We start from the raw sequence: 27,818 nt of genomic DNA, 5'->3' as shown, positions 1-27,818 counted from the left end.
CCTCGTGTAATACGTGCCACCATTACCTCAAGTCCGCATGTCTAGCCAACCATTAATTACTAAACCAATCATAGTCAAGCATAGCACTTACTCTAAGCCAATCACAGCACTTCCCTCCCATACCAAGCATGAAGGGCACGTGCTTGTGAACCCCGGTGCCTGCCCGGCTCAGTGCACTATATCCCCTCCTTTGACAGCGTTTGGTTCTGGTGTGGTCTATCTATCTATCTATAGCCCGACGCCCTAATCCCGCAAAGGGTGGCCGCAGACAAAATGCCTCCAAGTCGCTCTGTCACCCACCATTTGACTACCCTCCCCCCAACTCACCCCCCCCTCCCTCATATACCTCTCAACTCCATCCCTCCACCTCATCCTCGGTCTACCTCTCCCTCTCCCTCCCTCCACCTCACCTACATACACCCTCTTAGTCAGTCTTTCATTCTCCATGGTGTGGTGCACGAGGATTTTTTCTCCCCCCTGTGCTTCCACCGCCTGCCCATTGTTACATGGCCGACCGTAACCCTCCTAAGCCTACAACTTCTTTCAGGAAGGGGAAGAAGAAGCCAACATTAACTTACACCCAAAAGTCTGATGTAATAAGGACTGAAGGCAGTGAGAAGAAACCCAAAGCGCCCACCATTATGGACTCAACAAGGACAATCTCACCAACCACCACTCCAACTGGATGCGTCAGTGAATCACACATTCTAAATTCTCATTTATAGCTTTCAGAGATATGTTAATAAAAATGCCCAGTAGCTGTGGTAATCCAGGAATAATAACAAATAATCCCTTCATTAGAAAATATGGAAGGGCTGTGCCCGTATGCTAAAGAATTAAGGAGGGACTCATTCTTTACCAAACAGGTGTGACGATTCCACCTATATAATAACAAACTCATGATCTCAAGTTAAGTACTTTTGGTACATACTGTACTGTATGCAACACAGGTAGTTAACTATTGAATTGCGACTGCAAGAAGTGAGTGGAAAAAAACAAAATATTCCTAAATTCTTGGGCATTCGTGGAAGCTGGCAGGTCACCATCTGCAGTGTTTACTGATGTTCTCTCCAACTGGCTGCAAATGTTTACCAACCACTGCTCCGACTGGATGTGTTAGTGTATCACACGTTCTAAATCCTCATTTATAACTTTCAAAAAATCCCCAGTAGCTGTGGTAATCCAGGAATAATTAGTAACCTGTGAAAGACTCATTTCAATAGAAAATATGGAAAGGCTGCACCCGTTTGCTAAAGAATTAAGCTCAACAAATTGATGACTCTTACAACGACATGGAGGCAGCTGAGGACAGAGAGGACACCATTTCCATTGCCTTCACACTGGACTTTCAGGGGTTCCTGAGGGAGGTTGATGAGAAGGAAGCAGTACAGAGCTGGTAGCATGAGGCAGCAGCACACTCACCTCAAGCTGAGAGGCCATAGTCCACCTCAAGCCTCGGAACCCCTCCCCCATCTCCCGACCATTCAAGCAATGTCATCAGTTAGAGTCCGGTAAGAATCTTACGATACTGTTCATTTCCACTTAATATGCTTTACTAATTTCTTTTCCAGATTGTTGGTGTTCACTGGTGACAAGTTTTATGTAGGTTTGGAGGTAATGGGGGCAACTTTTCCAAAATGACAGAATGACTGAATGAATGAGATTAGTTATTTCTAACTCACAAAAATTCTCAAAACACAGTGTGTGCTCAGTCTCATAAGAGCGCGATTTAGAAGATTCTGCTGTATTTAAAAAATTAAATCCAAAACTCATACTATTACAAGATCCACAGTACATAATTATATCACAGCCAGTCTGACTTCATATATATGTAATGCATGGCCAGTTCTTATACTTCACAGTCAGTGACTAAATGTATTGTCATTTTCATCTGTTTGACTGCATTATTTCATTCAAGGGTTTCATTAAGGCCTAAAGCCCTGGTTCACTTATACAGTATAAACAGTTACCAGAATCAGAAGTAATATCTAACTAGTCCAATATTACCCTCTGAATGTATAGGGGCCTAAGGCTGGTACTTAAAAAAATAAGTGCTAATGAATGAAGTATATGACTATATGAAACTGTCACAGCATGCAAAACTAATCTGTCAAACAAAACTGGTTACCTCTGCTTAGTCACACTATACCAGAGCAACATAACACATTCTACCATACAACAACTTTGGTTGAGGAATCTCACTAAGAGTCCCTGATATTACTTGGAATGGAGACATTCAACATATCACAGATAATATAGCAGCGTGGCAGTTCAGTATTCCCAAATTATTTATAAATTTATCCTGATTATGGTACACAAGTAATTAAATATGGTCCTTTCTACAAACTTACAGTAAATAGTAGTAATACAGTACATTTAATACTGAAGAAATCAATTTCCAAGTTTCTCTGCTTACCACAGCATGATAAAGACAGACATAAGAGAGTACCATCTGGGTACAATCAGGTGGCATGAGTACTTTATAATGTTACATACCACATACTCAAACATATATTGTGGTAGCAGTAGAAATTACACAGAAAAGGAAAAACAAAACACTGACAGTGTGAAACTGGTAGAAATTACACAGAAAAAGGGGGGGGGGATTTAATAATGAGGAAGTGGCAGAAGTGGCAAAAATGGAAAAAAACAAAACTTTAACATTGTGGAAATGGAAGAAATTATAGAGAAAAATACCAAAAAGGAGAAACAAAACATTAAGGGTGTGGAAGTGGTGGAAAAGTCACACAATTGAGGAAAACAAAACATCAACAGAGTAGAACTAATGAAAGAATGACATGGAAAAAAAAAAATACTGTATCAATAGTGTAAAAATGATAAAGGAGTAACACAAAAAAGTGAAAAATATCATTAACAATGTGGAACTGGTGAAAAAGTGACACAAGAAAGGCAAATACCATCAATAGTGTGGAACCAATGGAAGCATAACACAGAAAAGTGAAAAATACAGTACCATCAATAGTGTGGATTGATGAAAAAATGACACAGTAACGGAAAAAATAACACCAACGGTGAAGAAATTGTGAGTGCACAAAAACAAACAAAATACTAAGAGTGTGGAACTGGTGGAAGAGTAGCACAGAAAAAGAAAAGAAAATATCAAATGTATGAAACGTATAAAAGAGTGACACAAAAATGGAAAAATAAAACAACAATAGTATGGAAGCAATAAAAGACTGACAAGGAAAAGGAAAACTTACTATCGTCAATTTGAAACTGCTTTAAGAATAACTAAGACTATGAAAATACATCAATACAATAGTGTGAAACAGTGCAATACTACCTCTGAAAAGAAAGAGAGAGAGAGAGAGAAAAAAAGCATTCATTAATGTGGGACTGGTGGAAAGTTAAAGAAAAAGTATACATAGGTATAACATGATGGTACTAGCCTTTGTGGTGTCAACTTTGAAATGCAAAAGAATATATACTAAAAGACCTATTCAGTACTCATATCTTAATTTCCTTCTGCCTATGGGTGACTCTACACTGAGTGACAAGCCAAATGATTTCCTGTACACCAGGAAACCATTTACTATGATGGGTGATAACCATATAACCAAATTATGGCGCCTGGTGGTTTAGCTGGTAAATAAGGCGCTCCAATTGGATTAAGCCTGTGGAGGTTTATATCCAAGGGGTGTTTGGGGTTTACTGCTCACATAATGCCACTCAGGGATGAGTGAGGCTGGTCACTCCCATCTTAAATGTCAGGACCAATTTGCCTAGCCCTGAGCTTCTACACTCCTCATGGGGCAGCACAGGATTAGATAATGATGATAAAGAGAAATGAAAGGCATACCACTGGTCTTACAACTACACAACCTATTGTCCTTGGAACTACAGTGCTCCCTCCTATATTGCAGGTAATGCAGACTGGCCACAAGCCATGGCATACTTTTCCACATTATACGTTCCATGTGTTTCCATTATAAGAGGCTAACCTAGACTGGACATTTTCCAAAGTCACCCTTTTCATCCCAAATCCCACCCAAACCCTCCAAAAATCACCCTACTGATATTCACTCTGGTACTCATACACAGGAAGTTATTAAAAATACATAAGAGAGGTTCCTAGACATTAGAGTAACCCCCCCAAATTAGCAAGGGTTACATTCCAAACCCCCTCACTAATTCTTGAAATTCGCTAATTCTTGATGCCTTCCTGAAAATGACATTTACCGGTATCTGCATAGCCCATGAACCACTGATACTGTAATGCATTACTCATTAATAAACATTTCTTGTTAAATCTGTTTCCCCGTTGTTTTTAGCTGTTCGGCTGTGACAACTCGTTTGATTCGTCAGTGTAATGGAGGAAGGGACTGCTCTAAGTGTTTAACTAAACCTAACCTAACCTAGTTTAACTGTACCTACTAATTTAACCAAACCTAACCTAACCCACAGTTGGGAAATTAGGAAATGAAATCCATCTTTGAGTATGTAGAGTAAATTTTGTCCACTGCACCGAAAACAATCATGTGTAGGCCAAATGGCTTAGCCTCTCAATGGCCGTGGGTTCAGAAATTTGTGTGCACCCCTGGCTTGCCCTGGCACAATTTTTTAAGAGTTCTAAAGTCAATTTGTTTTTCTTAAAGATGTGAAGAGATCCATCTGGCACACCTAGCAATGTGTTTTTTTTACCTTCCTAACCAACCTTCTGACTCACTATGATTCATGGAAGAATTCATTAAATTACAGTGCATATGCCATATGGGCAAAAACATATGAATTTAAGTGACTTCTTGAGATGGTAGTGTAGAGTCGTGTAAACATACCAGTGACCTTTGTTCCCTTCCCATAATTGTTCACAGTTTTTTATTGCTCGCACTAACTCGACGTCACTGACGATCGGTATTATAATGGGTTGTTCAACATCGGGGGTTATTAACCTCTAAAGTACTAACAGGATCGATCGATTCTTTTTCAGGATTATGCAAGATACTGAATGTGATCAATAGAGAAGCCTTTGGGAAAAACTGCGGACACTAGGCTTCGGCTCGATTGTGACATATATCGATGCAAACCAATGAAAACTAAGTCCTGAGTAGGGAAGGGGGAGGATCCAGGCACCTACCCATTGTGGGAGGGTGCTTCCCCCACCGCCCTCTCGCCACCTTCTTCTACCCCAATACCTTGTTCCCTCTCCCCCTCCCTTGCCTCTGACTGCCTCCTGCTCCCTCCCTCCCTCTCCCCCACAATCCTCCATCATGTCGCCATGGCTCCCCCCCCTTTCCCCCCCTCCCTGTCTTCCTGGGGAGGGTTATATCCCCCCTACCCACCCTCCACACCCCTGTCCTCCCTCTCTGCTTGTCCTCTTTGTCTTGTGATGTCTGTCTCCCACCTCTATACCCCCATACCACCCCTCCAGGCCTCTCCCCACCTCACCCCCACCCCCACCCCCTGTAGTATGTCGTCCATTTACTCATCCCCCCCACCTAGAGTATTATATGTCATTGTTACTACTCATGTTGTGTGTTTTCATTCAATACCAGATTACTGTTTGTGTAATTGTATACATCGACACACGAAACATGGAATGTGTTTTTTTTTATGTTTTTTAAATGAATCTCTGTGTATATACCGTAATGTTTCCTGTAAATGTTAGTAATGTTTGGTTTTTATAATAATAAATTGAGTATTTGTGTGTTTGTCTTTCTCTTACACAATTATCATTATTTTGCAGGCTTTAGCTTTTTTTTCCCCTTGAAATTCTTACAGCTACTTGATTTGACAGCTCTGAGGGGAGGGGATTGGGGGAAGGGAGTGACAGGAGAGGGGTGAGGGGGAGTAGGTGCTGGAGTGTGAGAGTAACACCAAGAAAAAGATTTTGCGTTTTTTTTTTTTTTTGACAGCTACACAGCTATGAGGGAAAGGGATGGGGGGAGGGATGGTGAGGAAGGGAGAAGTGTTGGGAGAGAAGGGTGCTGGGAGTGAGTGAGGAACACCGACATAATTATTGTGCATGCTATTGTTTAAAAAAAAAAAATAATAATAATAAGCTGGAAAATTCTGAAGGGAGGGTAGGCAGGAGGGTGGGGAAGGAAGAGAGGGGGGGGTGATGGGAGTGGGTGAGGAAGGTCATGGGAGGGGAGGAATGAGGGAGGGATGGGGTGGGAACGCATAGAAAACAGGAGTCGCCTAGACTGGAAGGGTAACTTTTTTCAACTTTGACAGGCTATAGCTCATGAACCTGGTGGTCTAAAATGCTCTGGTTTGCTTTCAACTTTGACAGGCTATAGCTCATGAACCTGGTGGTCTAAAATGCTCTAGTTTGCGGCATAAGGTGTGTAAATTCAAGCTCTAAACCTTGGGCATAAAACTTTTTACTTCTGTAAGAGTCGAAAAATCGGCTCCATATACAGATTTTCATGGCGGTTGCCTACTGTCTATCGACTTGTGTATCCTAGGGGTTATGGGGTTAATGGAATACATTACTGTTTGCATCAATACTCTCTCCTTCACATATACAGTACTGTACACACAAAAACCAACAAAAGAATGAGTGCTAAATGCACATTTAACTTTCAGCAGAAAGACCTTACCAATTCAACAGGAGCATTCACGCGCCTGGAGAAATGCCAGATGTCACCAATATTTTAATTTTTCGGATGAAAAAAAAAAATCACATGTCGGGCAATAATTGAATGTCCTTTTTCATGCACCTTACTTGTTGTAAAAATACATAAATATTCTATTTCTTCTCTTTTAAACAGTACTGTGTCAATGCAGCATGAACAAAAGTAATCATAAAAAAATATTCCACAGCAGCTGCAGCCTGGTTTATGCATGCATAGAAATATATATGTATATCTTTATCCAATAACAGAAATTAGTTATAATTTATACTAACAAATTAAACTCCCTATGAGTAAGAATAAAACTCATTTCACTTCAAAAAAACATGTCGATATCTATATGCTGCCTCCGGTAAAACAAGTTTTCCGAGGAAACCGAAACAGCTGTCTGTCTTCACTGGCTGATCTGCTCATCACCTGTGCCTACTTCATACGTCTGGCAGCGCTAAGCTTCGGTATGCCCTAAAATTTTAGAGTCTAATAAATATTAAACCATACAGTAGACAGACCATACGTGCCATTTTTTGTACAAGTCAGATTATGTACAAATGTCAATATTCATATGCCTTTTTTACTTCTTACAGTTCAAAAACTGTCTTTTTGGCAAATATTGTACTAATCTTCTTAGGAAAGAATATACAATTATATTAATTTATCGGCAACATTTTGGGTCAAATAGCATAAATAAGAGTTATTTACATTTTTTAAAGGTATTTGCTTAACTAATATCGTAATTATCGATCAGAAAAATAACACTGAAATTTAACTAAGACCCCCCCTTAGCCTGCTGAAACGAAAACAAGACATAGTTTCTGGCGGTGTCTGGCAGATTTTCCTCTTCATGCGAACGCTCCTATTCATATTCCTCCAGTTTATTTTCTGTATTTTTCTGACTACAATAAGACCTCACTATAATGAACTAATTGGAGCCCAAGCCAGTCTGAAAAAAGTGAAATTCTGATAAAAGTGACATCTGGACTTCCCCCTGCTAACCTGGACTTTTTCCGATATATCAGACATTAGTCCAGATCGCACCAACGGTTTTTAAACTGTTTTCACTACCACTACAGCACTCTACTGTATTATCCCTTCACTACAATATTCAAACTGTATAATATATATAATAATACTGTACAGTACACCGATAAACATGTCTATTATTTACCTTATTGTGGTGAACATAGCTGAAGTGGTCACGCAGTCCAGACTGCCTCTGGCTTTATTGGACTTTTTCTGATATATGAGAATTTAATCCGGTAGCTCCTCGATTCCATTAAAAGCGATTTCCAGTCTACTGAAGTCCGTTATATCGACGTTTTACTGTCCTTTTTTTTTTTTTTAAGAAATTGTTAATTGCTGAAGTCATTAATTATGGGGTTCTACTGTAATGAAAAAAGTTTAAGGCACTAACTTGACTGGCTCTAACAGAGGTAACAATGCTCTGTACCATGGGAATAGCTACCTCAGACGCAGGCATGAGGCGGAAGAGCACCAAAAACAATGGAGGACGCCCCCAGCGGCCAATGGAGGTGCATATGGATGTGACGTCATGCAACTAACCACAGTGCACCGCACGCCTGACGTCATCATGCGAGATATTTGACTTTCAGAGGGCCGTCTGAGCTCCGACACTTAACGATTCGCTGCGGTATATATTTTTTGGTCACACTGCAGGTGACTGCATACGTGCAAATCCGTGTTATAGGATACCATGTTATAGGAGGGAGCACTGTACTGTAAAATATCTATATCCTTCCACCTTGCTAAAAGTAATATACGGTATAAACCTAATTACACTGCCAGAAATTTGCAGCCTCACTTGCCGACTGTTCTACACCTGACATTCCTCCAAATAAATTCTCAGGGCATTGTGCTTCTGTGCTTTTATATGGTGGACATCATTATATACTGTCCTGTACTTTGTCAGCAAGGCACAAAAATGGCAGCTTTACTATGAACCATACACTGGGCTAAGAAACTTAACTGAAGAATAAATTCCAAGAAACAATACATGTAGTGGGTGGTATGCGGGATAATGAGAGATTGGTTTTGGGAGGGGACTTAAATGGTCATGTAGGTGAAGCAGCACAAGGTTATGAAGAGTGCATGGGGGATGTGTGTATGGTATAAGGAATGCAGAAGGGGAAAGGATACTAGAGTTTGGGAAGGCAACGAACATGAATGTGTGCAACGCAAATTTTAGGAAAAGAGACAGTAGGTTAATTACGTATGAGTCTGGAGGAAATAGCAGTCAGATAGATTATTTTCTGGTTAGGAGGGCCGATAGGAGGTTAGTGAGGCATGTTAAAGTTATAGGAAGTGAGGAGTGTGTGTAGAAGCACAAACTACTGATTTGTGATATGGTGCTTAAAGAACGAGTGATGAAAACGAGGACTTATGTACCTAGGAGGAAAATATGGAAGCTGAAAAACCAAGTAGTGAGGGATGCCTTCTATAACGAGTTGAGGAGAGAGGTGGGTGAACAGGAAGCTGTAAACAGAGGCGTTAATGAACAGTACAGAGCCCTCAAGAACAATCTCCTGAGAGTTACTGATATAACATCTGGGATGAGGGTGTATAAACTGCAGTTAAGGAGAAAAGAAGGCTTTTCCGGGAATGGAAGAAGGGTGGTAGCAGAGGAATATCTGGCTGCCAGGCGTAGGGCTTGAAGAGAGGTATACAGGGCAAAGTCTGAGTCACAGAGACTTTTACTTGATAATCTAAATCATGGGGAAAGGAAAAATATGATATTTAGGGTGGCAAGTCAGGTGAAGAAGGATAATCAGGATATTATAGGTGAGCAGTGTGTGAAGAATGATGAAGGAAGGGTAGTGGTGAATAGTGAGGACATTAAAGATGCAAGGAGAGAGCATTATAACCGGTTGTTGAATGAGGAGTTTGACTGGGACAGAGAAGGTTTGGAGCCAGCAGATCCAGTGTCTGGCCCTTGGCCTTTGATTGATGCTGCTACTGTGAGTGGGGCAATAGGCAGGATGAAGGTGGGGAGGGCAGCAGGTGTGTCTGGGTTGACTGCCGAAATGTTGAAGGCCACAGGCGATATAGGGGTGAAGTTAGTCACTGACCTGATAAATAGGATTATTTATGTGTGTGTTGTCCCAGATGATTGGCTGAAGAGTGTAATTGTAAATGTGTATAAAGGGAAGGGTGATGCCCTGGAAAGAGGAAATTAAAGAGGTATAAAGCTTTTAGATCAGATAATGAAGGTAATGGAGAGAGTTTTAGAAGGTATGATTAGAGAAAGAGTGCATATTGATGTGATGCAGTTTGGGTTAATGACAGGTAGGGGGACCACTGATGCCATATTCATTGTTCGACAGGTTCAGGAAAAATATATTGGTAGGAGAAGGGATTTTTATTTTGTTTTTGCTGATTTGGAAAAGGCCTTTGACAGAGTCCCTAGAGTGCAATAAGAAAGCTTGGCTTGGAGGCGTGGCTGGTTAGGGTGGTTATGGCTATGTATGTGGGTGCTCATATCCAGGTAAGAGTGAATGGAGATTTGAGTGATGGGTTTTCCATGAATGTTGGTGTGCATCTGGGGTAAGTTCTGAGTCCTATGTTGTTTATCATGGTACTTGAAGCCCTTTCACGTGACTTTAGAAACAGACTCCCGCGGGAATTGTTGTATGCTGATGATTTGGTGTTGATTGTTGAGAACGAAAGTGAGGCGGAGGAAAGGTTTAGGAAGTGGAGAGATGGTATGGGGCACAAGGGCTTAAGGGTAAATGCAGATAAAACAAAAGTGATGATATCTAGGATTGGTGGCGGTACTGTCAAAGACGAGGGAGAGTGGCCATGTGCAGTTTGCCACAAGGGCGTGGGAAGTAATTCCATCTTGTGCTGTGTTTGTGATAAATGGGTGCATAAGAGATGTAGTGGTATCAGAGGTAGACTGCGAGATAATGCTGATTTTATGTGTACGGCATGTCAGGGAGAGCAGGAGAAGATTGTCAGACATGAAAGAATTGAACTTGCTGGTGCATCTCTTGAGTGTGTGGAAGAGTTTTGTTATTTGGGAGACATGTTGTGTGCTGGAGGTGGGGCTGGAGCTAGCTCTGTGGCTAGGGTGAGAAGTGGTTGGAAGAAGTTCAGGGAGCTCTTGCCTCTCCTGACATTAAGAGGACTCTCCCTACGTGCTAAGGGGTCTTTGTATGCAGCATGTGTTAGGAATGTAATGCTGTATGGTAGTGAGACCTGGGCAGTGAAGGAGGAGGATATTCCCAGGCTCAGACGCACAGAAATGACAATGATTAGGTGGATGTGTAGTGCGTCCCTGCGTCCAAGGTCTGGGGGGGCTGGGTTCACTATGGAAGAGTTGAGAGGTAGGATGGGACTGGAGTGTATTGGTGTTGTGATGAGGAGAGGTAGATTGAGATGGTTTGGACATGTGGAGAGGATGGGGGATGATAATTGGGTGAGGAAGGTGAGAAGTGTTAATACTGGGGTGGGGTTACGAGGGGTAGACCGAGAAAGACATGGGACGAGGTCATTAAGTGTGACCTCAGGGTTAAGGGACTGAACAGGGAAGCTGCAATGGATCGTGCAGCATGGACAGCCACCATTAGGTGACCAAGGCCAATGCATGCAAGCATGTTGGAGCATTTCAAAATGAAAACGAAAACAAAACATCAGAGGGTATATGGTTTTAAGAAAAGAAGAGGTATGACACAAAGGCAGCAGGGATATTATAATAACACATCCTAAAATTTAAAACATGAACTGGAAGTAGCAAAAATAAAAGCTAAATACAGGAAAGAATATTAAAACCATACAAACAACAACTTAGCTGACTAGGTCATTTATGATATGACAGCAAAAATATTCTAGGCAAAGTTGTCTCACAACAAATAAACACCACTGATCAGGCCTCAGCATAAGAGTTTAATACCATGAAGACAATGGCAAATTTTTATCTTGTTTATCCTACTGCCATATCACTTTAATTAGTTTAGGAGAGACCTTTCATACAGAAAGAATTCAGGAATGTTTTATAACCACAGGACAATCTATCTGTAGATGAACTTACAATAGTGCAAGTTTATTAGGTTTCTTACATGTTTAATTATGAACCAAATTATGAACTAAATAAAGAAGACAATCACCTTGCAATGGGTGGCTAAATTATGGAAAGTTCTGTGTTACACTAAGAAGAGTAATTATGAAAAAAAAAAAAAAAAAAGAAGAAGTCTTTATTCATTTCATGCCTAGGATATCTTACTCTTACTAAAGTCAGATCACTGTATACTGATCAGCTTAGGTGAGATCTTGTCACAGTTAGGTATCCCTCACGTAAAGATATACCAATTAACGTTACTTTGGTTTAAGAAATCTGTTTGCTTTTCACCTTCTTTTAGTTAATGATACCCAAATTTGGCTTAGCATTAATTTGGAGATAAAAATATGATAATATTTTTTGAGCTAGAATGTGAAAAAAGTAAATAAATAATATCTGTGTAAAACAGCAATGTTGCTGAGAGTATGTGTAAATGTTGCTTTCCTGTCATATTACCTGAGCTGTCTCTTTTCACTGTTTTATAATTTCTATTAATCTACAGTGGTTTATACTGGTAGCATGTGGTGCTTTAGGTACCATAAAGACCATTTAGAATGGCTTTGGATTTGGTTTGGGTAAAAGTATCCCCCAGAGTACTAACCTTGGGGCATGTGTCAATGTATCCCCAATGAACTGATTACACCGAAATGTCTTCAAATAGTGTTACATAACCCTATCACTAAGCAAGGGATACTAGAAAATGTTAATGATGGCTATACTCTATTTAATGCTCTCAGTTTGAAAGGTCTCTCAGTAGAATTACAAAGACATCATCACGATGAAGTGGTTAACCGCCTCAGCCCCATGACATACTGGTATTTTATATTTTATTCTGGCTAATGCCAGATGAATTATACTCAACTCAGGAAGAAATCCCTTGTGATGGAGTAAAAATTCATCACAGGTAACTCCTTCAGTAAGAAATCATACTTTGTATTTACCTGTAACTTTGACTTACATCAAATAATGAATTGATTCGGCTGTGGAGAGGTCCCTTTGCGAGAACGCAATAATGTAATACTAAACTTGTGACAGCATTTTACACCACTATTCTATACAGATGATACATTATTGTAAACGTCTGGTAAATTTCCACTTTTTTCAACACCAGAAAGAGGGATTTAAAAAAAAAAAAAAAAAAAAAAAAAAAAAAAAAAAAAAAGTGATACTGCCTTTTAACATGTAAAGTTGAAAATAAGGCCTATACTCATATGCTTAATTTCAATGCACACATTATGTAATTACACTATACTGTATAATATGAAAATATCATAACTGATGAGTAAGAAGAAAAGTAGACATATAATAGGCATATGCCAAATCAGAGCCAAACGGACACTTCTTACAGGATTGTGGCATGTATTCTATAAATAGATAGATATAAATATCACTTATAATGGCAGCAGAAACTAAAAATGCTGATGCAAATGCATATTACTTGTGTAGTACATATGAAAATACAGTACTCATGAAGCAGCTTGCATTCAAATTAATGGTCAATAGTACAGATTCATGGAATCTAGTGTGGCAGTGATTACTATAATTATATACAGTATATTACCATAAACAGTACCATAATATTTAATATTTTCTCAGATATCCTCTGGAATACTGACTGGTATAATATTAGGTAGATGAACCACTACAGTGCCAAACTGGCCTGACAACCCTATACAGTAATGCACTCTAAGAAAGCAGCTACCAGAAAACACACAATAACCACCAAGATGAAATATTCCAGTGACAAAGACAAGAAAGAAAAATGTCATGACTCTCAGGGATAGTGTTGAGCACACCACTCAGCAAAGGTAGTGGCTGGGTGGTCCCTGTGAGTCATATCCCACAGCGGTAACAGTGGGTGGGATGGCACACGGCCACTCATCACCCGCTCCAATGTGGGCAGCAGTAAGGACGCCAGGAACTCGGACCCTCGCCGAGAAAAGTGCAGTCCATCGCACAGAAGCTCTCGCCAGTCTGCCTGCACAAGTGAATTGTACGTCAAGAAACTCAAAGCTTCAAATCACAGTAACTCCTTTAAACCAATGATGCACTTTTTATTTTAGAAATGCTGGCAAGTAGTAAAGCAGTTAATTAACCCCTAAAGTACGCAATTTGCTCAGCAGGTCTGTCCCTCCAGCCGCAAAACAAGGTCGATTTTTCAGCTTTCACCAAGGTAAAAATTTTTCTTCCACATTTCAAGAGACTGAATTTACACACCTGAAAATGTATGTTTCAGTCAGATTGACCAAATAGTTATTGCACAATCACCCATCAAAGATGCAAAAAAGTTACCAATCCCCCATGGGCGAAAACAGAATATGTACAGAAAATGCATTATTTACAGTAAATAACTATATATGCATAACTAATGTCAATGTGAAGTGTTCCCCAGGCATGAAATGTCAGTCTGGTATATGCCCATAGCAACAAAACAAGCCAGGCAAAAAGTGGAGGTGGAGTGTGTGTGGCTGGAGGGGGGAGGAGGAAGGAGGGATAGCGGAGCAAGAAGGGGGGAGGAGGGAGAGGGAAGAAGGGTTGCTATGCACATACTGCTGTAGGGGATATGTTGGGGTATGGCTGGTTGGGAGGGGACAATGTGGAGATGATGCAATGGGGCTGAGGGAGGTAAAGTAACAGTGGTGGTGGGGGGTTCCTTCTCCCCCATCTTAGGGGGGCCAATCACACAATACCACCCCAGACACTCTAGCTCTCATTGGTCTGAGCCCATATACGTCACCAAAGAGGCGGAATTACCCTCCCCCAGTTTTTCTGTGTCTTTATCGATCATCCGGGATAGGCTGGAGTGTCAAATTACACAAAAGCACGATCGTGCGGCATAGGTCTTTAGAAGTTAAGGATATATCAAAACACCGTCATTCTGAAAGAGACTTTCATAACTGTACAGAGTTAGTCGAATTAAAAAGACATACTGGGGCTGAAAAGTTTAAAGGTGAATGTTCATCATCATCATCATCAATATGATATTTAGTGGCAGGTCAAGTGAAGAGGGATAATCGGGATATTATAGGTGAGCAGTGTGTGTGAAGAATGATGAAGGAAGGGTAGTGGTGAACAGTGAGGATATTAAAGATGTATGAAGAGAGCATTATAACCGAATGTTAAATGAGGAGTTTGACTGAGACAGGGAAGGTTTGGAGCCAGCAGATCCAGTGTCTGGCCCTTGGCCTTTGATTGATACTGCTACTGTGAGTGAGGCAATAGGCAGGATGAGGGTGGGGAAGGCACCAGGTGTGTCTGGGTTGACTGCCGAAATGTTGAAGGCCTCAGGCGATATAGGGGTGAGTTTAGTCACTGACCTGACAAATAGGATTATTTATGAGTGTGTTGTCCCAGATGATTGGCTGAAGAGTGTAATTGTAAATGTGTATAAAGGGAAGGGTGATGCCCTGGAAAGAGGAAATTATAGAGGTATAATGCTTTTAGATCAGATAATGAAGGTAATGGAAAGAGTTTTAGAAGGTATGATTAGAGAAAGAGTGACTATTGATGAGATGCAGTTTGGGTTTATGCCAGGTAGGGGGACCACTGATGCTATATTCATTGTTCGACAGCTTCAGGAAAAATATATTGGTAGGAGAAGGGATCTTTATTTTGTTTTTGTTGATTTGGAAAAGGCCTTTGACAGAGTCCCTAGAGAGGTGGTGAAGTAGGCAATGAGAAAGCTTGGCTTGGAGGAGTGGCTAGTTAGGGTGGTTATGGCTATGTATGTGGGTGCTCACACCCAGGTAAGAGTGAATGGAGATTTGAGTGATGAGTTTTCTGTGAACGTTGGTGTGCATCAGGGGTCAGTCTTGAGTCCCATGTTGTTTATCATGGTACTTGAGGCCCTTTCACGTGACTTTAGAAACGGACTCCTGTGGGAGTTGTATGCTGATAATTTGGTGTTGATTGCAGAGAATGAAAGGGAGGCGGAGGAAAGGTTTAGGAAGTGGAGAGATGGTATGGGGAACAAGGGTTTAAGGGTAAATGCAGATAAAACAAAAGTGATGATATCTAGGGTTGGTGGCGGTACTGTCAAAGACGAGGGAGAGTGGCCATGTGCAGTTTGCCACAAGGGCGTGGGAAGTAATTCCATCTTGTGCAGTGTGTGTGTGATAAATGGGTGCATAAGAGATGTAGTGGTATCAGAGGTAGACTGCGAGATAATGCTGATTTTATGTGTACGGCGTGTCAAGGTGAGCAGGTGGAGATTGTCCGAAGTGAAAGGATTGAACTTGCTGGTGAATCTCTTGAGTGTATGGAAGAGTTCTGTTATTTGGGAGACATGTGTGCTGGAGGTGGGGCTGGAGCTAGCTCTGTGGCTAGGGTGAGAAGTGGTTGGAAGAAGTTCAGGGAGCTCTTGCCTCTCCTGACATTGAGAGGACTCTCCCTATGTGCTAAGGGGTCTTTGTATGCAGCATGTGTTAGGAGTGTAATGCTGTATGGTAGTGAGACCTGGGCAGTGAAGAAGGAAGATATTCGCAGGCTCAGAAATACAGAAATGACAATGATCATGTGGATGTGCAGTGCATCCCTACGTCCAAGGCCTGGAGGGGCTGGGTTTACAATGGAAGAGTTGAGAGGTAGGATGGGACTGGAGTGTATTGGTGTTGTGATGAGGAGAGGTAGACTGAGATGGTTTGGACATGTGGAGAGGATGGGGGATGATAATTGGGTGAGGAAGGTGAGAAGTGTTAATATTGGGGGTGGGGTTATGAGGGGTAGACTGAGAAAGACATGGGACGAGGTCATTAAGTGTGACCTCAGGGTTAAGGGACTGAACAGGGAGGCTGCAATGGATCGTGCAGCGTGGAAAGCCGCCATTAGGTGACCGAGGCCGACACATGCAAGCATGTTGGAGTCTTTAAAAACGAAAACGAAAACAATTTCAAATATGATAAGTAAAACTTTTGAACACAGAAAGATCGCAAATAAAGTTAGAGAAACTACCAACAGAACGCTCAGTGAAATAATTAAAAACATAAGTTGCTGAGCAACCCCAGTCCGTCTAGCTGAGCAGACTCATCAACTACAGGCAAGAAACTCCCATGCTTCCCTTTGGCAGACAACACCTCACCATAGTGAGACATGGGGAAGTGTGTGGAGGTTTGGTTCCTGAGTGGACACCACATTTGCATCTTCACCCATATAACAGGGGCTAGGCTCCACATCACCCTCTTATCTGGTTACTGCACATGGTTATCGCCTAGTGTTGTCAACAGTTTCCTGGGTTACAGGAAACCATTAAGCCTATCACTCAGTGTAGAGTCACCTGAAGAGGAAAGAAGAGAACTAAAAATGACAGGAAGTATGAGGGAAATAGGGTGAAAGGTAGGGAAACAGAAGGAAAATAATTATAAATTTGAAGAAGAAGGCAGCACTATATCAAGTGAGTGGATGATGGTTGCCACCACCTAAAAGATAAGTTGCTGCTGTGTAACCCCAATCTGTCTGGTTGAGCAGAGTTATCAACCACTGGCAAGCAACCTCCTCTGCAGGTTTGTCCCATGCAATGAACCAATGTTCCCTTGTGGTGAACAGTACCTCACCAAAGCAAGTACTGGGAAAAGTATGAAGGTTAGGTTCTTGGATGGATGACACATCTGGCTCTTCATCCACTTAACAATGTACACCATAGTAGACAACACATCACCTCATTATTTGGTAGTTACCACCCAACATTGCAATCATTTCCTGGGTTGAAGGAAACCATTAAGCTTCTCATTCAGTGTAGAGCCACTTGACATGGAAAAAGGCAAAATCAAATGCAATAAAGGGGACAGCAGAAACAGGATGAGAGGAGTGCAGACACAGAAAAAGAATGACAAAGGCAAAAGAAAGAAGTAAGCAGCATTACATCGAGTAAGCAGATGATGGTCGCCACTACTTACCACTACAAGGTAAGTAAAACTGCAAAATCATAAAACAAGATTACCTTCACTTCACTGAAATAATTACCATGGTAAGTATAAATGCAAAATAATATAACAAGAATGCCTTCATCTCACAAAATCATCCTCCAAATGGAAAGAAAAATTTTATACAAAATTACATTATACTGTACCCACAAACAATATGTCAGAACACTTAAACAAGTCAACACCTGACATGTAAGCATCATTATGAGCAGACTAGATATAAGCAATCAAAGGGCAGTAAAAATATACCTATTAACAAATACAGTATTATAATAATCCTGTCTGATTAAATATATATATATATATATATATATATATATACAGTGGGCTCGCACAGTGCGCGAGAGATTGGGCGGTGCACGAGCTCGCGCACTGGGAATTCGCGTACCGGTACTAGGAATACATAATCTTATGGGAATAATTACATATGGGCGGTACCCCCTCATACCTGGACATTTGGCCCTTAGATACATAATAAAGGTCATATGTTTCAGACATTGTACTAACACTATAGCTACAAAAACAAAAATATGGGTAGTCACCTTAACAACAGTACACAACAGGCCTGATGACCTTAAATAACAGGGGTTCCGAGGCGCGGCAACACTTACAGCGCCGCACTCCCCACAGCACCTCCCACCGCACCAACACTTCCCTCCGCAGACTCCTCTTGATCACCTTCCCCAGGAGCATCAAAGTCACTCACTTCGGCCATAAACCCTTCAAAGTCCAATGCTGACACTTCTGACATTGCATCCTCTTCATCCTCAACAGGAACAGGAGCAGACGATGTCGATGGTTCCGCTATTTCACCAACTTGAGCCCGCTGTGTGTAGCTTGTTATGAGTGTCTGTCTTCTCCTGTTTATTTCTTCCTTGTGCCTGTCTGTGTAGAAACGGAAGAGTTTGTCGATACCAACCAGAAGTTCCTCCGTTCTTAGGTTGCTCACTTCCTGTTCCTTCACCTCTTCCTTGAGCTTATCCATGGCAGCAAGGATCTTGCTAATGTTTGACATACACAGCTCAGTCCTGCCTTCCATCACGCTAGGCTGCTCAACTTGACTCTGTCTGGCGCATCAACATGACGACACGTGACGTGCTCTGTGAGGGGTGGTCGTGCACTAGTAGAAAATGGCATTTTTGAGCCACTCCTTGCCTCTGCTTCGCGTTCTGTGCGGTAAACTCGCGCATTAAAGGGTTTTTGGTTATGATTTTTGGTCACTCATGCACAAGGCGAATCGCGCACTGCGGTGACGCGCACTGTGCGAGCCCACTGTATATATATATATATATATATATATATATAATGAAAAATTGTCATCTTGGGTGTAAAAGACTTCTGTTAACCAACAGACAGTTATCAGCTGACCAGCAAATAAGTATCTATCCAGTAAATGGTGAACAGAACTGAGACTCTCAGGATAGCAAATAAAATATGGTATAACATCATTTTAATGTAGCTTAAATGACATTTTTTAAGAGACAGTTTCAAAAAGAACATTATACAGGGGCATCAGCCAAAAAATATTTACAATTTGACATATCAAATAACACAAATATCAAACTCCATGTTAAAAAATGAGGACTGGCACTTACAGTATTTCAATAGCAGCCTTACAGTAAATGAAAGTGCTGTCCCAATTACAAGTAACAATAAAAGACAGCATTACAGTTAGAACAACACTCGTCATATTGTATTATATCATTGATAAAGACTTCAACATGCTTGCATGCATTGGTTTTTGTCACCTAATGTCAACTCTCCACCCTGCTCGATCTCTGGCAGCCTCCCTGTTCAGTCCCTTATTCCTAAAGTCACACTCTAAAACCTCATCCCAGGTCTTTTTTGGTCTGCCTCTCGCAACCCTATCCTCAGCATTCGCACCTCTCACCTTCCCCACCCAACTGTCATCCTCCATCCTCTCAGCATGGCCAAGCCATCTCAATCTACACCTCCTCATCACAACACTAATACATTCAAGTTCCATCCTTCCTCTCAACTCTTCTATCACAATCCTGGCCATACCAGGCCTCACATTCGAGAACACACTGAACTTCCACATGATCATTGACTTTTCTGTAATTGGAGCCTAGGAATTTCTTCTTTTTTGCTGCCCAGGTCTCACTACCAAACAGCGATACACTCATAACATGCCACAAACATGGATCCCTTAGGACAGAGGGAGAGCCCTCTCATTGTCAGGAGAGGCAACAGTTCCCTGAGCTTCTCCAACTACTCCTTACCCTAGCCACAGCGATAGTTCCAGCCCCACCAACAGCATATGATATGTCTCCCAAACTACAAAACTCCTCTACATACTTAAGAAACTCTCCAGTAAGATTAATCCTTTCACACCTCTCAATCTCTACATGCTCTCCCCAACACGCTGTAGCACCAGCCAAACAAGGCAGTACTCCCATGGTGGATGGAAAGCTGATGACAGGGAAGGAAGGAAGGAATAATGAAGAATTAGCACCATGCCATAATCTGACTATATGGCACTAAAAAAAAGGAAGCAGGGTAAATAATTATGTTAAATGTATGATATGAAGTGCAGTAAGAAAAGTGATAATACAGGAAATAGAAACAGTGGGAGAGTCACCTCGGAAATCAGTAAGTTGTGGGGGTCAACGTAGTGAGAAAAGGAAAGGGAACGCTGCAAGACGTTGATGGAATGTAGACGGGCAATCAAGAAAAAATGATGGACAGTCATAGGGCAGTCGCAGTGTGAGCAGGTGAGCTGAGGATCATGGCTCATCAAATAACCATGAGTTAGATGGGTATGACCCAAGCTAAGATGAGCGAGGATCGTCTCCCATCGAAAGAGTGCGAGGGGAGGCAGAAGAATAGACCTGGCAACCATAATCAAGTTTGGAAAGAATAATAACAGCATGAAGAAGGAAAAGTGTGACGCAATCAGCACCCCATGAAAGGTGAGACAGCCTTTGCTGCAAATGAAGACCATGAATGGTAAAAAATCTAAAGGAACAGATATGTGCATTCCAATTCAACTGAGAGTCAAATGTGAGGTCAAGAAATGTGGCAGAGGATCGGTGGGGAAGAGGGATGTTATATAAGAATAGAGACAGCTGTGGTATGGTTTGCAAACAAGTAATCATTACCGCACAGGACTCAGTAAAAAAACTAAAACCATGAGTAATAGCCCATGTCGAGGCAGCATCAACAGCAGACCGAAGAAGGAATTGGAGTCGAGGCAGATCTGAATCTGCAGTGTAAATAGCTAAATCATCAACATTCAGGTAGGCTGAAACAAAATCGGGTAGAGAAACGACAATGCCATTTACAGCTATTGTAATCCCTCCAAGATCTGAAGTAATACAGCCAAAAGCATGCCTGGGACTTGGGAAAAATGCCCCTGGACAGATACTTATAGACCCCAACCCAACCCAACTTTGAAAGCCACCTAAATAACTTTCTACCAAATATGCACAGCACCTATTTAAGACCCTATTCACACAAGGGACAAAAACCATAAAATAAATGAAAAGGAACCAGAGGATGAGAAATCAGAAGTAAGTACTGTATGGAAAATATTTAGCAGTGTACAGGGTACCTACAATACATCCGTGGCCATTGCAAAGATTAACCCACCTCCTCTATGGCTCTGACAGTGGTGAAGATGCACTTGAAGTACGTACAGTAATCCAGTGTTGCACTGCGCTTAATCCTTTACACTGTGAATTATAACTGTTTAACACTGCACATTCTGTTCTTACTTGCAACACACTAGTTGCAACACGTCAGTGTTGCACTCTGCACTTAAATCTTTGCACTCTGAATTCTAATTTCTTAACACTACACAACACTGTAAATTCCCATTTGGTCTAGTGGCGAGGTATTGCAGTTTATTCACTGAACACCACAAGAGCGAGCACGTAGGCAGCCATGGCGACGAGCGTGCAGTCACGACGGTAGGTAGGCAGGAACTGGGGAGGATGCAGAGGCGCTCTGGCAGACGTCGCCGGAACTATGCGCCAAAACACAGCTGTTCATCACCAGTGGCAAATTTAGAGGAGGGATGAACACATACCATTTTTTTTTTTTTTTTTGCATTTTGACGTTTTTTTGCCATTTTTGGACCCAAGCCCAAAATGTCTGGGACTTCAGGTGTCTGGGACTTGGGCGTCCGGGTCTTAATGGAATTACTGTATAAGACAAAGGGTAGGTAGTACTTAGGACGCAGCTTTGGGGGACACTTTCATGCTGGGTAAAGGCAAGGGAAAAGTGAACTCTTAGATGGATGTGACAGGTCTGGCAGGAAAGAAAATTTTGAAAAAAACACCCACGTTACCATGCAGACCAAGTGAAGGCAACGAAGAATGTGATACCTCCATGCCGTATCGCAGGTTTTATCTAAATAAAAAAACAATGCCAATGACCGACTGGAAGAGTGAAAAAGCAGAATGGATGAAATATTCGAGTTTGAGAAGGGGATCTAAGATGCTGCGTGCTTTGTGATACCCAAACTGTACGAGGGAAAGAAGACTACGGGATTCAAGGTGCCACACAAGTCGAGTATTGACCATGCAGTCAAGCAGTTTAAATAAACAGCTTGTCAGGGCTACGGGATGATAATCTTGAGGACGGTGTCCAGGACTACCAGGTTTAAGAAACGGGAGGATGACTGCTATGCACCAATCAGAAGGAATGAAACTTTTAGTTCAAAATTTATTATAAAGGGCCAACAGAAAGGATGTGGTTTGTGGGGAGAAGTGTTTTAACATAGTGTAATGAACACCATCAAGTCCTTCATTCGTATTTTTACAGGATTTCAGTGAAGATGGTAAGTCACGACGAGAGAAGGGAGCATTAAGAAGTCCCTCAGCTGACACTGTAAAAGAAATTGGTATGGATTCCGAATCAGCTTTTAAGGCAATGATATTCTGGAGACAGATAAGACCCAGTACTAGTAAGACTCAAATAATTACTAAGGCATCTGCAACTAAGGAAGCATCAGTTACAGACTGGCCACTGATATGAAGAACCGGGGCTTGGGGTGGGATATGTTTGCCTGATAATTAATCTACGAAGTCGGGACCAAACTGCTACAGCAGGTGAATTTACTGAAATGGAAGAAACACATTCTCTCCAGCTAGAACGTTTAGCCTGATGGATGGTACAACAGAAAGCGGTGGATGCTCAGCCGAAATGGGAAGGCTACAAATCCGATCAGGGATGGACTGTTTATGACGAAAACTTTTCCATGCGGCACCTTTCACATGGAGATATCGCAAACAAGCAGGGCAGCAGACAGTTGCATATCACAGGGAATGGCAGTGAGGGCAGCTTTTAAAAATCCCGTGAGATGAAAAAGATGAAGGAGGAAGCAGAGGCACTGTTAGAGAAGAAAATATCTCCCAGTCAGCAGTAAAGAACTGCCAATGGGGGAGATGAGGGAGATGACAGTCAGAGGTAAGAGAGAGCTTGGACAGGGAAGTGATCAATAAAAAGATTGTCTTCTAATACTGACCAATGAAAATGGACAGAAATTAAAGGTGAGAAAGGGGACAGTTCCATACAAGAAAGAGAGAGCAATTATGGATATTGAAGCAAGTTGGGGTGCCAGTGCTGAGGATGAAAAGATCTTGAGATGAAAGAAATTGTTCTAATAAACATCTTCTAGTGGTGACCACAGAGTCACCCCACAGAGAATGACGGCAACTGAAGTCACCATGAAGAAGAAATGGGGGAGGAAGGAAAAGAAGGAACGTGACAAAGTTAGGAAAATCAAGAGGAACAGAAGGAGAGAAATAAAGAAAGCTAACAGTGATCCACTGATGGAGAAAGACACGAGCAGAAGTATGCGGGATAGAAGAAGAAATAAGGAAAGGTTCAAAGGGGACAACATTGCGGATATGGAGGGCAGTGTCATAAGAAGGAGAGGATCCAAGAACAGCATAGCCAGGAATAGGAACCGTGGATGTATGAAGAAAGGTTTCTTGAAGGGGGCTAAGAAGGGGATTATGGCAGGAAATAAGAAAACAAAGGTCCATATGACAGATACAGAAGCCTCTAATATTCCACTGGAGGAGTACTATGACTATGGAAAATCAAGTGTGGGAAGAGTGCAGAGACTGTGTACAGCATTGAGGGAGAAAGTATCCAGAGGGCATAAGTAAATCAAGAATGGAAGAGATCAGGAAAGATAGGGAGGACATAGTGATCACAGAGGAGGCAAGTGGATCACTAGAGAAAGAGTGGGAAACAGAAGAGAGGGGAAGAAGAGGTGCAGGAGAGGTAGAAAGAACAGGAGGGGAAGGTTCAGTACAGGTAGGAGGAATAGGGGTAGGAAGGAGTGTGGAGGGGGAATGTATTTCTGCAGTGACAAGGGTAGGCATGGAAGAGGTACAGTGAAGATAACTGATGATACTTTGCAGGGATTCTGCTTCCACTGGGGAGGACAAAGCTTGAGTGCAAGCTGATGACAGCATTATGGTGCTGTTATTTGGAGAAGGGGGAACACTCGATAGGCTGGGCAGTAGAGGAAACGAGGGAGAGACCAGGATTTTGTGATGGAGTGGATACAACGACATGTTTACGTTTGTTAGTTTGGGGAGAACAAGGTAAGGCAGGAAGAGAACAGGCATATACTTAACATAGAGCTGTATGTTATCGGCATAAAAATGATAGAACACACCATGTGCATTAAGCAGAGATGATAAACTACATCAAGTGCAGTAAGTAGAAGATGATAAACTACTGTACTTGAATAAAATGCACACAGAATTGGACCTAAAATGAATACTCTGGGGACTCCAAACAGAAGAGGCACTGAGTCTGAGCAAGTGTGGTCAACTATCACACTCTGAGATCTGTCAGAAAGGTACGACTTTAGAGTAAACTGATAATGTTGTGGGAATCATAAAAATGCAGATCATTCGGCACCTGTTCATGATCCAGTGTGTCAAAGGCTACAAACAGATCTAAAAGAACCAGAAGAGAGGACATCCCACTACAGGTGTTTGCCACAAAGCCATTATGAATCACTGTCAATGCAGTTTTAATAGTGATGTTTCCTACGAGGTCTGTTCAGAAAGTAACTGACCTAAGGCTTTAAAAAAAATAAATAGCTAACCTGTTGAGATAGGACACTAATCCCCCTCAAAGCAGGGCCCTTCTGACTTGACACGCATGGCCCAGCGTTCTTTCCACTGCCTGAAATATTTTTCAAAGTTGGTGTTTGGTATCTCCTGCAGGTGCTTTGTTACAGTTGTCATGATCTCGTCTCAAATCGGGAACCCTTCAGCATAGTTTTGAGCTTGGGGTATAACCAAAAGTCACACGTACCCATGTCTGGTGAGCAGGGAGCCTGCTGGACTTGAAGAATGCTGTGCTTGGCCCAAAATTCCTGAATCAATTGAGAATGGGCAGGGGCGTTGTTATGGTCTCTTCCGCTGAACTGTATCTTGAAGCTGACGGATAATGCCAAGGTAGTAATGTCTGTTGACAGTCTGACCTTCTGGTGCATACTCATGAAGCATAGCACCATAGGTTAAAAAAAAAAAAAAAAAAAAAAAATCAACATACAAGTGTATTTCACCTTGCTGCAGACCTGTTGTGCTTTTTTTTGGCCGAGATGACCCCGCATGCTTCCACTAGGAAGACTGTGCTTTGGTTTCTGGATTGTACCTGTACACCAAAGTCTCACCTCCAGTGGTAACAGTCTTCAGAAAGTCTAGATTGCAAATTGCACACTCCAACAGTCTTGAGCAATATTCATCCAAGAGATCATGATGAATGCGATGAGATACTGAAAACCAACTCTGAAAAATGTTTCAGGCAATGGAAAGAATGCTGGGCTATGTGTGTCAAGTCAGAAAGGGCCTACTTTGAGGGCGACTGGTGTCCTAGCTCAACGGGTTAGCTATTAATTTTTTTTAAAGCCTAAGGTTTGCTACTTCTTGAACAGACCTCATATAAGCTGGATGAACATGGGGAACAGCTGCGTTTTGTTCATGTAGTGGTAGAATGTGATCACATATAGCCCACTCAGTAATCTTAGACAAGAATGCCAAATTAGAGACAGGACAATAGTTTAACATGCTTTCAGCATCAAGACCAAGTTTCTTAATTAAGGGCCGGAGTAAGGTACGTTTCTCAGACTGCACAAAGTTATCTTCTAAGAAACATCTATTTACTATTTTACGGATAAAGTCTGTTGCATATTTGTACTCATCACACATCTGATAACTGTAGTGCATTAAATGGATAAAGTGAGACTAAAAGAACTGGAAATGAGATTCTAAGAAGAGATCTCAGGGTGTGGAAATGACTACAAACCATGCAGTTTTGAAAACAACCATCCAATGAACACATCTGGCTCACTTGCGAATGGAATACTACCTTACCAACTGTATGAAGTTAACCTACCTGATTAATCATAGCAGTGTGCAGATCAACACAAGGGACTTTGAGTGAGGCAGCAGCTTGGGCACATGTCTGGGCATACTGGGCAGTGAGCTCTTCCTCTTTAGTGAAGGGACGCCCAGTGTCACCACAGTACTTCTGCCATGCCCGACCATCCAGTGCAGGAGAGGTGATCACCACAGGTGTCACTTCAGCATGCTAGTGGTACAGTACAAGGAATATGTACGTAATACCTATCTATGAATGGCAATGGTAACATCTGATAAAGCAACTCCAAAAATGCTGTACTGTATATTTAAGTTTGCTGGGTTGTTTAAAACCACAGTCTATCCAAAATATGGCTAAACTGAGGGGTTCCTCATGACTAATCACCACATACTCCTACTTAACTTTCCATCTACACTAACTATAGAACAGTGATTTGAATGTACTGTAATATAATGTACTTTAATCAAGAAATCATACTGCAATATTACAACACTCTGTACAGTCAGGTCTCAGTACACATCAGTTTGGTATGCAATATATCAACAGAATGATGAACTAAAAGTCATAACCTATTTCACAATTACAATATTGAAATTCATAAATACGATAATCCCTTGTGGATGCTGTGATGCATGCAAGCCAACAGTCAGACATCTGGCCCAAGAAGGCCACCCACCGTTTACATGCACAGAACCCCCATCTTAGGCCTCTGCGCACATGGCCTCCTTTGTGCCCCCTCCCCTTTGACGAGCTCATCCAATCGTTAACATGTCCCACAGCTGTGACTGTCTCCCCTGTGTTCCCAGAGTTACCTAACTGTCTTGTGTGTGCAAGACCACTGAAACATCATCACTATTACCATATAACAGTGCAAGTGCGCAAAAAATAGAGCAGTGTACGATAATAAGTGTAAAGATAACCTTTCTTGTGTGAAATACTGAAACTTTCTGACTTGAAAATCATGTCTGGTGCTATCCCCAGTAGAAAGCATCATGTTACTGCTGCTGTCAAGAGCAAGCCTACAAGGGTAAGGCATAGCTTTCCCCTTGATGTAAAATTGGACATTGTTAAGCACCATAAGGAGGAGCAGAAGGTAAGCAAAATTGCTGGGGTCCTAAAGCTGTCCCACTCTATGGTCTCTACCATAATTTAAAACTCTGATGCTGTCCTATACTGTCCGCGTTACCCTGATTCTCTTGTGCAACGCCCCCTTCTGATGCCCCGCCAAATTCCAGCTCTACTCATTCCTGATTGGCTGAGATAATTACTCTTCTTACTGATAGAATGATGAGCCTTACCACGAAATAGTATCGTATTATTTACTTTTACTTTTAATTCAATTCTGTTTGACAAAGGAAGCACTAAAATTTGCTAACTGAATCAAAATCAGTTTGAAAAGAACCACCCCACCTCCTTCCGCGACTGCAGCTGAATTTTGGCGCCACGGATGTTCGAAGCTTGGCAGTAACACATTGCAGCTGTGCCGCTGTTGCTATTAAACATATTAAGTCATCTGTTATGCCTGGTAAGTTACCACAGTATCATAATCATATCGTAATTTTCCTTATTTATTTCCTTCATTAAATTCATTAAAATCAGAGGGATCGAATACAGAAGTAGGATAATAAAATGTCATTGGCTTCGCCTACTCAACAGTGTAATTATTTATACAATACAGTAGAACCCCGGAATTCGTACACAATTCGTTCCTGAAGGCTGTACGAGTTGCAAATTGTTCGAAAACCGAATCATTTTCTTCCATAAGAAACAATGTAATTTGCATTAATACGTTCTTTAGTATGGATGAAATGGTAGATTTCGCCATACTATAATGAATGGCAAGATCGGAGACACGGG

The 27,818-nt window shown here is 41.6% G+C and overlaps 1 protein-coding gene across 1 annotated transcript in view; it reads right to left on the bottom strand.

Moving 5' to 3' along the window:
• Positions 1-13,384: 13,384 nt before the first annotated feature.
• LOC145404965 (isoamyl acetate-hydrolyzing esterase 1 homolog) overlaps positions 13,385-27,818 on the bottom strand; it is a 35,322-nt gene continuing 20,888 nt past the window's right edge. The window contains exons 4-5 of the mRNA XM_080276470.1: positions 25,977-26,171; positions 13,385-13,645 (exon numbers count right to left, since the gene is read on the bottom strand). Of these exons, the coding sequence (XP_080132596.1) occupies positions 13,442-13,645; positions 25,977-26,171 (399 nt within the window). The 3' untranslated portion in view covers positions 13,385-13,441. The remainder of the gene's footprint in view (positions 13,646-25,976; positions 26,172-27,818) is intronic.

The sequence above is a fragment of the Coenobita brevimanus genome, chromosome 65 (assembly GCF_032717465.1).
Source record: "Coenobita brevimanus isolate Jiangsu-jjx chromosome 65, ASM3271746v2, whole genome shotgun sequence".
Classification (NCBI taxonomy): Eukaryota; Metazoa; Arthropoda; class Malacostraca; order Decapoda; family Coenobitidae; genus Coenobita; species Coenobita brevimanus.
Note: the sequence above shows the minus strand (reverse complement) of the source record. Positions and strands in the feature narration are given on the sequence as shown.